The 12,874-nt window shown below is 35.1% G+C and overlaps 1 protein-coding gene across 2 annotated transcripts in view; it reads right to left on the reverse strand.

Moving 5' to 3' along the window:
- LOC112617128 (tyrosine-protein phosphatase non-receptor type 4) overlaps window positions 1-12,874 on the reverse strand; it is a 223,098-nt gene that overhangs the window by 19,254 nt on the left and 190,970 nt on the right. For both annotated transcript variants that reach the window (XM_025373857.1, XM_025373856.1), the window contains 6 exons: window positions 12,054-12,137; window positions 11,904-11,960; window positions 6,242-6,398; window positions 3,033-3,199; window positions 1,761-1,851; window positions 1,619-1,680 (listed from right to left, as the gene is read on the reverse strand). In XM_025373857.1, the coding sequence (XP_025229642.1) occupies window positions 1,619-1,680; window positions 1,761-1,851; window positions 3,033-3,199; window positions 6,242-6,398; window positions 11,904-11,960; window positions 12,054-12,137 (618 nt within the window). The remainder of the gene's footprint in view (window positions 1-1,618; window positions 1,681-1,760; window positions 1,852-3,032; window positions 3,200-6,241; window positions 6,399-11,903; window positions 11,961-12,053; window positions 12,138-12,874) is intronic.

The raw sequence follows: 12,874 nt of genomic DNA on the forward strand, positions 1-12,874 counted from the left end.
TTAGGTTTAAAAATAATTTGGAGGCTAGTACTTAGCTGAAACAAGATTGGCCACGAGTTGATAGCTCTTGAAACTGGGTAAGAGGTATGGGGGGACTCTTTTATACTATTCTCTCTACTTTTGTATAGATTTAAAAATGACTATTAAAAATGTCATTTGCATAATTTCCTTTTCTATGAATTGTCTTTGCATGTCCTTCATCCATTATTTTCATTGAACTTTTTTTTTTTAGACAGGGTCTTGTTCTGTCACCCAGTGACAGTCATATGATCATGGCTCACTGCAGCCTCAACCTCTCAGGCTCAAGCAATTCTCCCACCTCAGTCTCCTGAGTAGCTGGAACAACAGGCATGCACCACCATGACTGCTAATTTTTATATTTTTATTTTTATTCGAGAAATGGAGTCTCAATATGTTTCCCAGGCTTACTTTTCTTATTCATTTATGAAGCTCTTTGTATATTTTAAATAAGCCTTTTCTAGTATTTAAAAAATTCCATTTGTCGTTTGATTTTAGTAGTTTTTCAGCATACCAAAAATAACAAATTTTACCTTGTCAAATTCATCTCTTTAAGCTTAGACATGTATCTAAGCTTAAAAAACCTCCCCCTGAGACTTTAAACAATTTTCACATATTTCCTTCAAGTATTTTCATAATTCCACTTTTAAAATTACATTTTGATGTATTTGAAATATATGTTGACATCGAGTGGAGGTGAAGTATTTATAGATGAAAGATATGATACAAAGATCTACTTCAAAAGAACCTGGTAAAGGTGAAACAAAGTGTGTCATGAGTTGACAAGTGCTGAAACTGAGTGATGTATACATGAAGTTTGATTTTACTGTCTCCTCTAATTTTGTACATTTGAAATTTTCTAATTACAGAGTTAAGAAAAAAATAGTATTTTTTTTTCCAGGTAAGAAAGAAAAATGCCTCTTTACAATGACATATTCTAGACCAGTGGTCCCCAACTTTTTTGGCACCAGGGACCAGTTTCTTGGAAGACAATTTTTCCATGGAGTGGGGTTGGGAGGTGGGGATGGTTACAGGATGAAACTATTCCAGCATAGATCATCAGGCATTAGATTTTCATAATGAGCATGCAATCTAGATCCCTCACATGGGCAGTTCACGAAGGTCGCACTCCTATGAGAATCTAATGTCACCACTGATCTGACAGCAGATGGAGTTCAGGTGGTAATGTCTGCCCACCACTCACCTCCTGCCATGCGGCCTGGTTCCTGATAGGCCATGTATGATTACTGGTCCATGGCCCAGGGGTTGGGGGCTCCTGTTCTGGACAGTTGACCCAACCACCCATTCATTGGACAGTCTGTTTTATCTCCAATGATTTAAAAGACCATCTCTACCATAAACAAAATTCTAGTATTTATCTAAGCCTATTTATGAACTGGACTATTCCATTCCACTGCTCTACCTGTATATTAATAAAGTGCCAAAATATTTTATTTAATATTACTTCAATAATATTTTTCATATCTGAAAGTTTTAATATTCTACCCAGGTTAGGATTTTAACATAAAGAAAATAATCTCAAAGTTCATAGTGGCTCCTATTTTTACAAATGGCAAAGGCATAATAAAAATAAACTTACATTTATATAGTTCGCATTGATGTAGTCTTCATTACCTTTTAAAATGACCCGTGTGGCATCATCTAAAAAATTTAAAAGAAATAATGTTTTAGTAAAGTTATGTTTAAAAGATTAAATTTAACAGAGACAATAAGATACTTACAAGGCGAAATATCTCTGTATCTATTTTTGGAAATATTCTGAGGTAATTTGGCACAAGACATTGTCATTCCAGGTTTTTTCCGATAAAGTTGCTAAAAAAAAAAAAAAGGGGACAATTCCAACAAAAGCCATAAACAATTTCTGTTTTGTTTTCCGGACTTGTTTCTAAACTAACAGGAAACAGATTTTTTTCCCTTTGAACAGGTCATCTATACAAGGATATATCATAGGCTAGTAGAGTACTGAACCAGATTTGCAAAGCTGAATTCTTCAATTTCTAACATAAAGTATGTGTCATATTTTGAAAAGCGGTAAAACTAGTGAAACCAATTCTGCTTACAGCAGGAGCACCTGAAGTTGTGAGTAGCAAATCTGCAGAAAACATTTAACTTTCATTTAGTTTGGAGGTGTTTACAGTATATGAACTAAGAACTTTTGAACAAAAACTAACAGACATATACTAAATGTTTTATAATTAAACATTTACCTATAACATGTATGTCAGAGCAACAATTATTAATGATGGTCATTTCTAAAAACACATTGAAAACTATCCAGGGAGCCTAGCATGGCTGTGCATGCCTGTAATTCCAGTTACTTGAGAGGCTGAGGCTGGAGGACTGTTTGGACATAGGAATTTGAGATCAGCCTAGGCTACATAGTGAGAGGCCACTTCTCAAAAAAAAAAAAAAAAAAAAAAAAAATTCGGGTTTACAATTTTAAACAAATTAGGTTCATGCAGTCTGAATAAAACATTTCCAAATCCACTGGGTGGCCATGGGTCAAATGCGTATTACAAGCACTGAAGCAGCATTCTAGTTCGTTGGCTATAATGATCTGTCTGAAGGTTTTGTTTTTCCCAGTTTTCAAGATTGCACTGACAAAAAATAAACAGAGATGAAATATGACAAGGTATAAACTTCAAAAATAATATTTTCCTTTAGCTCAGGATTTTAAAGTCTGTAATAGCCTATCCTCATCTGCCACTTTTCAAAAAAACAGCTATTTAACTACAGAAAAAAATTCAGTTTGATGACATATGTATAAAATTTCCTTATCCCTCTTTTTAAAAGATATTCTATTTATATAACCATAGCTAGTATTTTGGGAGCAATTTTCAAAATTTGGCATTTTAGAACTCTTTATGTCAAACATTTCTCAGAATATCATTTTAGTTTAGAAATTATAATGCATAGATTAGGCACTTAAAAAACTATGAAACTAGTTAGAAAATATCAGCAAAATGCTTTTAATATATAATGATATTACTTACATCAAACTGTGTCAGGACTGTTCCAGTGATAAGCCCCTCAGCTAGCTGGATCATTGACTCCCGCAGGGAATGGTCATCCTGATGCACACTATCTAGTGGGGCTTTCTCAGGAATATACTGGAAATCTGGCTCATTTTCTAGCTTTTCTTCCACTACATCATATACAGCTAAAAAAAAAAAAAAAAAACAAAGAAGAAAAATCAAACCAATCCCCAAACACGTGGAAATCTTAATGAATTCACATGATAGGAATTTACCAGATACACTGTATGTTTTGTTCAAAAAACAATTCATTTATGAAGAATTACAACAGACCTGAGTCTGGCATCACTGTGCGGGGGACAGAAAGCAGTTGTGGAGTTGAGGGGCTTTGCTGTACCTTTGGAGGGAAGAAGGGTTCTTGGCTACATTGCTGAAAATGTCTATAACTTGAAGAGACAATAAGAAAGAGAAGAGCTGCTGAGAAGCACCTGTGAATACACCCTCTCTTAATTTCTAGGGGACCTAGGGCAAGAGTACAAATAGAGACCTATACACCATATGTTTAAGTTACAAAAAACTTGAACACAGTGCTAAACAAAATATGCTTCATCCTCTTTCGGTGATGTATCTACAAAACAACCTGGGAGGCCAGAATTCAAATGAGAATTCTAGGCCAGAATTCATGGTCATGGTAATGTGAGGAGGTTTAGACCCCAGATCCTAGGCCTATATTCCACCGTTACCCACTCTCGGTCCCATTTTTTAACATAAGGGCTTATAAACACACATGTGAAGATCCCAGCCCACATGCAAGATATATGTATACCTCTCCCTCCACAAACTGTAGCCTCTTAGCCACCTGCTGGGCTAGAATACACATACCATGTGAACCAACATTGAGAGAACGGATGTGTGGAAAATACCCACAAAGATCTAGAGAGGCTCAGGACTACCTGGACCCAGAACTGAGGTTTGAAAAAAGTGGCATAGAAAGGGAAGGGAGGTCATAGCTTGGCATGTCCTTTTGGTCCTATAAAATTATGACTGCAATGGGAGAAGAAAGAGAGCCAAAGCAGGGCCTTCTAAAATATGGAGCCAAGGTAGGGGCCTCTTTTACCCTTGCCTAAGAGATCTGGTTCCTCCTTGAATACCTATACTTTTTTTTTAGAAAAATAAATTTCTGAAATGAAGAATGAAAGGACAAAAAGGTATGACAACATTTTGCCTAAGAAGAAATAAGAATTAAAGGGGAAAAGATCAGAGAAACAAAAATATATTCTTGGCAAACATAGTTTAAATTTTAATTATGTGATACTTTAAGAATGGAAAAGATAGACCCACACTGAAAGTAGATGCAGGTTCTGCTCCGTATTTTGACTATGAAACAATTTAGAAAGAAATTTTGCAAGAAGTAGACCCTAGTGGGTTCCTCTCCTACTTTAAAGCAAAAGGATGAGATCTGGGATTGTAAAAAGGCTGGGTCTTTGCCATCATACGGATTTTTGTTCATATTCTGGCTCTGTACCATCATGAATCTGTGAGCAGGTAACTGAATGTCTTGGTGTCAAAGTATCTTCAACTCTAGAATGGGGATAATTCATCTATCTCATTGGATGTCTATGAGGATTAAGTAAAAATATACAAAAGAGCCTAGGTACACAGAAAGCTTTTAATAACTATTAGCTAATATTATTGAGTTCTTTAGGATCTATTATCAAGAGAAAACAGAATACAATAAATAAAGAAAAAAAAAATGTTATGCCTGGTTTAAAATTTGAGTAGCTGTATGTGACAGAAAACACCTAATGACTCACCTAAGTATCAGGTCTAAATGAACAAGTTCCTTGAAAAGTCAAAATAGAATGTTCTGTTGAAGTCCTTTTAATCTTCCTAGAAAGCCAATTCTAGACCATGAATGGAAAAGAACACAAAGTGGAGAAGATAAAGTGAAAATGCCTATTTGTGAACAAGAGGTAAAAAGAGGATTTTTTATTTTTTGTTTATAAAAAAGAAAAGTCCTTGCAAAATTTTGCAGGGTTGGGTGTGGTGGTGACAAGTAGAATTCGAATGATATTTTACTTTCCTATGGTACATATTCAACAAGTGGTAATATGGCATTAACAATAATTATTCTGTGGCTAAAATAATGATTAATAGTAAATTGTACAGAACAAAACCAGAAGAATACGTCTAATTCTGGGATATTAGACATATAAAACTTTTTTCTTAGAGCAGACTGATAAAGTGTTGAGGGAACTCTAAACAATGCCATATGAATACTGGCTGAAGACCCTAGGACTGTTAAACTGGAGAAAGGGAGGAGGGTTTCTGGTAAAATTAGCTATTGTCAAAAAACTGAAGGAAGGGGGGTTAAAGTTATAATGCATAGCACAAAGTGATAGAATTAGGAGAAGGACTGAAGAAAGATGGACTTTTAGTTCAATTTATAGTTTGAGCTATCCAAAGATGGAATGACCTGTTTCAGGAGCCAGAAAGTACTCTATCTATATTGGTAGAATATAGATTCTTGAGGTTGTTGTGGAGGAAATTCATGCAATTAACCAAAGAGCTAGAGCTTATGGTGTTCAAGGTTTCTCCAAACCTGGAATTCCATGACTATGACTTAACAAGTCAGCTGTCCAGATCGGGAGATGACATGATTAGGCCAGCAGACATCATATACTGAAAACAAAGGCAGTATTTAAAAAACACTTTATAGCTTGTTATGGCATTTTCTAAAAGTGGAACAGAGTTCAAGTTTACTCATTCATTCAACTAGTATTTATTGAGTACTAGTACTACAACCACTACAATTTAGGGGAAATGAGAAGTCATTTTAGCTATGGTAGTCAGGGGAGAAAGCCCTTCTAAAGATAGTATCTGAGCAGAAACCTGAATGAAATATAGGTATAAGTCAAAGCAAAATCAAAAAGAGTATGTTAGCAGAGGGAACAGCAAGGATAAAAACCCTAATAAGTAGATTAGATTGGAACATCTGAGGAACTGCAAGAAAGCTAGTGTAGAATAGAGGAAAGTAAGCAAGGCTGAGTGGGAGCAAGGGGTGGGGTCAAAGAACTTGAATTCTGCTCCACGTGTCAACGAAAGCCACTGTGCTTTGAGCAGGAAACTTAGGTGACTTATGTTTTATGTCAGAAATCTGGCTGCTGTGTTCAGTAATGAACAGTAATAAATTATGATAAATACCTAGTACTACATAGAGTACTCACCATTAGGTCGAACTAGAAGCATGAGTTCCCCAGAATGTCTCTCACAACTAGCTTTAATAAACAGCACAACCTGATCATGAGTGTGTTCTGCAATGTCCCGACCATTGATCAGTACAACTTGGTCCCCTTCATTCAATCTAGGGACACAGAGGTCAGCCTGTAATATAATATAGATAAGTTTTCAGATTGGCATGCAACTTTCTGAAAGGAGAGCACAGGAATTTATTTTTATAGACCCGATAGCAAGAGAACTAAACTACATATAGAAAAGCATCTATTCATTTATTCATCTATTTAAAAAATAGAGAAATCTAGCTTTGCCAGAGAGAGAGTATTTTTGTTCCTTCTTCATTCAACGATTTCTTTCCTGATGACCTATTATGTGCCTAGACATACAAATAAGACTGATGATTTCCAGGTACATACACACAAGTAGCTTTAGCTTTACACTGTCTAGATACATACAAACTTCAGTCATCATGATTTAATTAAATAACACCAGTCCCCCAACAATACGATTCAAACTTTAGTTACCACAGTGTATTTACTGTGAATAACTGTAAAAAGTACAAACTTTGCTGCTAGCTTCAATACAAAAATCACTACATAAATAATAGACACACATCATAATCAGTGGCCAGTCACATCAGTTCTTCCAAAGTTTGATGGTCATCTGTTTTCAGTTCAAGTGCAGACAGGAAAGCATGTAGTTGGGCTGCCTCCTAGTCTCCCAGAGATAAACCCATATTAAAATGAATAACCTAAACCTAAAGAGGGAATTGATCACAAAAGATGAAAGTGCAGCAAAGTGAATAATGCTAGAGGTGAAGTTTGAATTGACCATCAATAGAGTTAGAGAAGCAATAGATGACCACGGGAATGTTAACACTGGTGTTGTTCGAGAGACTCTAGATATGTAGCCAAAAGAACTTTTGGAGATATTTCACATCGAAAGTTCAAAGGACAAAGTGTTGAAAGCATGTCAAGTAGACAGTATTACGACAATTTGGCAAGGCAAGAAGTGAAGCTCATTTGGTATTCTAAGCTGTACCACGGGGAGGAGGCAAGCACCATTTAAACTACTCATGATGAGTTTTCACAAGAAAATAAAACATTTAAATTCTCAGTGTTTCTAATGTTTTGAATTACAGGATACAAAATCCCATATTAGCTTTACTATTTTTTTCATTTCCTTTTACCTTTGTAAGAGACAGTAAAGGAAATTCTTAATGTTTTGACAACAAATTTAAAGGTCTTGGGAACAACCATAATTTTTCCCATTAATCATCAAGATCCTGCACGATTTCATCTTGCATGGTCGTTTTTATAGTCTTGCACTATAGTGCAAAGTGAGAAGACAAACAGCAATTAGGGTAAAAGAGACAAAAGAAATAGAAATATAGACAGCATGTTTTGGGAACATAGCAATGAAAATATATGACAGTGAAGGTTGAAGAATGATAGGCCAGCTTGAGAAGGAACTGATGGGGTTGGATCTTACAAAAAAGGGAACCGCTTGTGGTAAAGGCATGAAGAAACAAAAGCACAACTATTGAAATTCATTATCAACACAAAGTCAATAAAATCCAATAAGGATTGTCATTAGTGGAAAAAATACTGGTCTAGAAGTTACTCTGCTACTTCTGACATGTGTGATCTTAGACATCTGAAGTTCTGAAAAGACATCTGAAAATGAAAAGTTCTGGTTATTTCTTAGAGTTGTTGTGAAGATAAAGATAATTCAACCCAAAGCTTTAAAATCTGGAATGTTCAAATTTAGAGTTATGCTCATTCTCTCAAGTTGCTTTTTTGTCTACTTATGTAGTGAAGTAGATGACAGACATTCATATACTCCCTCTGTGCACTAGCAGTGTGATGCTTTTGTATACCAATTAGTTCCAAGTTTTTGTAGATGTCTTTGAGATACCTGAAGTGTAGTGAATTGGGAGCCAATGGTACTGGGGAAAACGTAATTATAGGCTATAGCAGATAGAGCTTTCCCTCACATTATTTTGTGCACAGTGTAGTTGGCAGAGAAAAAGAGGTGGTCTATGTGTTAAAGAGGATAGCTGTGAATCTCTTACTGTATCCATTATCACTAAAGGGAACTCTCTTATAGTTAATATGCCTTTTGTCAGGTATGTTACAATTTTTATTTGCATTTCATTCCGAGCTGACAAGTCTAAATTAACTGTTTGTGTATATATATATACACATACAGAGCAAGACCCTGTCTTGCTCAAATATGTATGTTGAGGGTCTTGCTGTGTGTGTGTGTGTGTGTGTATTTCAGACAGGGTCACGCTATATATTTGAGACAGGGTCTTGGTCTGTTGCTTAGGCTGGAGTGTAGTGGTGTGATCACAGCTCACTGCAGCCGTTATCTCCTGGGCTCAAGTGATCCTCCCACTTCAGTCACTGGAGTAGCTGGCATCACAGGCATGTACCACCATATCTGGCCAATTTTAAAGTATTTTTTTGTAGAAACAAGGTTTCACGATGTTGCCCAGGGTAGTCTTAAACTCCTGAGCTCAAGCAATCCTCCCACCTTAGCCTCCCAAAGTGCTAAGATTATAGGCATGAGCATCACACCTGGCCAATAATGTTAAAACGAGTTTTGTTGGAGCAACAGCTTTTGGCTAAGATTATCAAACAGAAGGAGAATCATAACTTTAATTGGGAGTTATTTTATCCATTTCAGAAGATGTCCAATATAAAAAATGACAATAAAATATTTGAACTCCATAAATATGTACAACTATTACGTATTCATAAAAAAACAGAAACCTTTTCCTTTTCCCCTGATTGCCTAAACTGTGGTTTCTAATTAGAAGGTTGTGGTGGTCTCTAAATTAATAAAATAATACAAAAATAATAAATTCCCATTGTTTTAATTTTTTCCCCCAATAGAATGACTACGTTTTAATTTGTTCTAAATTTCAGCCAATATTTATGGAACATAGTTCTACATGGCAAAAGGGAAAAATTACCAACAATATGTACAGATTAAAAAGAGAACTTAAGAGTTTTAGAGGCTGGGCGCGGTGGCTCAAGCCTGTAATCCCAGCTCTTTGGGAGGCTGAGATGGGTGGATCACGAGGTCAGGAGATCAAGACCATCCTGGCTAACACGGTGAAACCCCGTCTCTACTAAAAAATACAAAATATTAGCCGGGCGTGGTGGTGGGCGCCTGTAGTCCCAGCTACTCGGGAGGCTGAGGGAGGAGAATGGCGTGAACCCGGGAGTCGGAGCTTGCAGTGAGCTGAGCTCTGGCCACTGCACTCCAGCCTGGACGACAGAGCGAGACTCCGTCTCAAAAAAAAAAAAAAAAAAAAAAAAAGAGTTTTAGAATTCTGTTTGGAAATGAATATATCTATAGAATATTCTGTGAAACCTTGACTTAATTGAAAACTATCCATATTCATTGCTCAGAAAAATGAATACTTTTTTTATGCATGTAAGTCATTGACTATTACAACTGTCATGTAAATAAAGAAATGTGTATTATACTTTCTAAGAGCAACAGATGCTCATTGTCATGATCCAGACAATCAAAAAAATACAGAATACCTGTAATTCCATTATCCACATTAAACACTGTTAACTTTTTAAAGCATGTTTCCAGAATTTTTCTACATATGTAATATTTTAACAAACTGGTTCAAACATATATGTGAAATTATAACATGTATTTTTCCATAATGCCATCTTATGGATATATTTCCATATTTATATAGAGTTACATTATCATCTCAATAGACACAAAGCACCATATAATTTGTTTCCCCAACTTTAACGATAAACATTTTGGTTATTTTTCATTTTAAACTGTTAGAAACCATACTATAATTAATATCCTTGTGTAAGTATTCTTTGTTCCCCAGTCACATTTGATTATTTTTCCACATTAAACAGTTATAAACCATACAGTTAATATCCTTGTATAAGTTTTCTTTGTTCCCTAGTCACATTTGATTATTTTTCCACTTTAAACTGTTATAAACCATACAGGTAATATCCTTGTGTAAGTACTCTTTGTTCCCTAGTCGAATTATTTCATTAGGGGAAATTCCTAAATGTGAAATTGTCAGGCCAAAAGATATACAACTGCTTTAAGTCTTAAATTTTTGTTTTTAGCAAAGTTATAAATCACACCATTAAAAGATTTGACTAGTTATGTAAGATTGTTAAGAAACTATTTGTGTTCCTCCCTACCACCTCCCCATCTCTAAAAGTGTTGTTTTAACACTTTAGATATATCTTTCTGTATTTACCTCTGCATCTCTAACATCTCTCTATTGTTATTCTTTTCTGTTTTAGATATTATCTATTACCTTTCTACATGATAGATAATAATTCATCAATCCTTCATCCCTTCATCTGCAGTCCCAATCATATTCACATTTCCCATCAAATATATATAAAATAAATAATTTTGGATTATCTCTACCATCTTTGTCCCCATCTTTTACATACATATTAATAGCATGTCCCCAGGAGTCATTTTATACATTATATCCCTGGTCTCGTCCCCCAGTCACAACAGACTTTTTTCAAGTGAGGAAATATGATCCATGCCGGGTCTATTAAGGGTTTACTTCCCAGGAGTTTATAATTTAGACTGCGAGGTCACTGTGGGCTACTGAGCTGGTAATATACAAACCTGGAAGTTATTAGTAGTCATATCCTACTCCATGGATTGAGGATCACAATAGCAGTAGGTAGTTATACAATTTCTATTTAGTGGAGACTTACGAGTCACAATCGTGTGTGTGTGTGGTAGTGGTGTTACAAAACTCTGCTTGAAGCTGCTACTAAGTACACTGTTTTTACTTAGACTGGAGTGTTTATCTGGAGTGGCTTGAGAGGTAGGCTGCTTCAATGTACAAATTCATCTGCACTGAGAGGAATCAAACAATCACATAAAAAGAAACAGATGAAAAGTAGAAAGTCTTGATGATTTAAAAAGTTTCTTGTAGAGGTATGATTGCATTCATGCTCTTTAGTTTCATGTGACACCTCAATAGCTATCTGACGTATTTATATTTAAATAAGCTATTCTGTCTTTATGCTCATGCCAGGGGTATTCCAGGAGTACCCTGTTATTTTAGCAAAAAACAAGGTCCTTAAAAACCAGAACCAAAACCATATAACATGATATCCTTGATCAATCTCAGTTGTGATTTTCAAACCAACTTTGAGGTTGCTGCAAAGCACCAAAAAAAGCATAGCTGGCCTCTTTCTCTCAGGCTGCTGGTTCTTGTAGTATCATTTCCATTTAAAGTAAAATTTTAAAGGCGCGCGTAGGCAAGTATAATGTACTTAAACTACTCTAATAAAAAATAAACAAGCAAACAAAACCCCTCACAAAACTATACCTCTGTCTATATTTTGTTTTTTAAGGGGGTTATTTTGATAGACTCTGTTAATGCTTTAGAAGCACTGAAAGTCATAAATAGCTTCTTTATAAAAACACGGATTTTTAAAACTTTTAGAGAACAAGTAAAAACTAACTTCCCAGCAACTTAAAGAGATTCAGCCAACATCTGACATTTAATAAAAGAAATGATGAAATTCCTTCCTTTATTTAAACTAATAAGAATTATAAAATAAGTACATATTCTTCAAAACAGGATTTATTTGAAACATTTAGATAACTCACAGGTGTTCCTGGTGCTACTCGAGACACAATCACAGGCATCTTCTGATCATATCCTCCCTTAAAAAGAGAGTAAGTAAAATGTTAGTCAAATATTACCAAAATAAGAACACCTTAATTTAAAAACTGAGTATAAAATAAATTCCAGATTACCTTTACATTGAATCCAAACCTTCCATTTTCATCAGGTTTCATTCTGATTAGGACAAGATTATCATGTGGAATACCACCATTAGGCTTAAAAAGACAAAATTAAATAACCTGTAATTTTCTTCACTTAAAATCTATTCTTCAGATATATAGGAAGCATACTCTTTATATGCTTATATTACGTATAGTTTGTAAAAAATCATAATTCTAGTAAAAATTTTAGTTCAGAAAAGTAAATTCTTTGACTAATAACTTGCAGTTAGCCCAACCAGATATATCCTCTCATGCATTCTTGCCAGCACATGCTAGCCTATTAAGTGACAGGAGGTACAGAGGCCATGTCTGTCTTTATTAATTGCTATATCCGTAGAACTTGGCTCATAGCAAGCCAGGTTCATATGTATGAGTACACAGAGGGTGCTCATAAATGTTACATGAATTCAAATGATACTTCCTCTGCTTGATATATGTGATTTTAAAAAACAGCTTTATTGAGATATAATTCACATATAATTCACCTATTTAAAGTGTATATTTCCATAATTTTTACTCTTGTCACAGAGGTGTACAAACATCACTATTATCTAATTTTAGAATATTTTCATCAACTCCAAAAGAAATCTTGTATCCATTAGCAGTCGTTCCCCATTTCCCTACCTGCCATCCTCCAAAGCCTAGTCAACCACAAATCTACTTACTGTCTCTTGATAGATCTGACTGTTTTGGATATTTCACGTATACGAAATCATACAACACATGGCTATTTGTCCTGGGCTTCTTTCATTTAGTATGTTCTATGCCTGCTCTTTGAAGGAAAAAATCTG

Source organism: Theropithecus gelada, unplaced genomic scaffold (assembly GCF_003255815.1).
Source record: "Theropithecus gelada isolate Dixy unplaced genomic scaffold, Tgel_1.0 HiC_scaffold_15883, whole genome shotgun sequence".
NCBI lineage: Eukaryota > Metazoa > Chordata > Mammalia > Primates > Cercopithecidae > Theropithecus > Theropithecus gelada.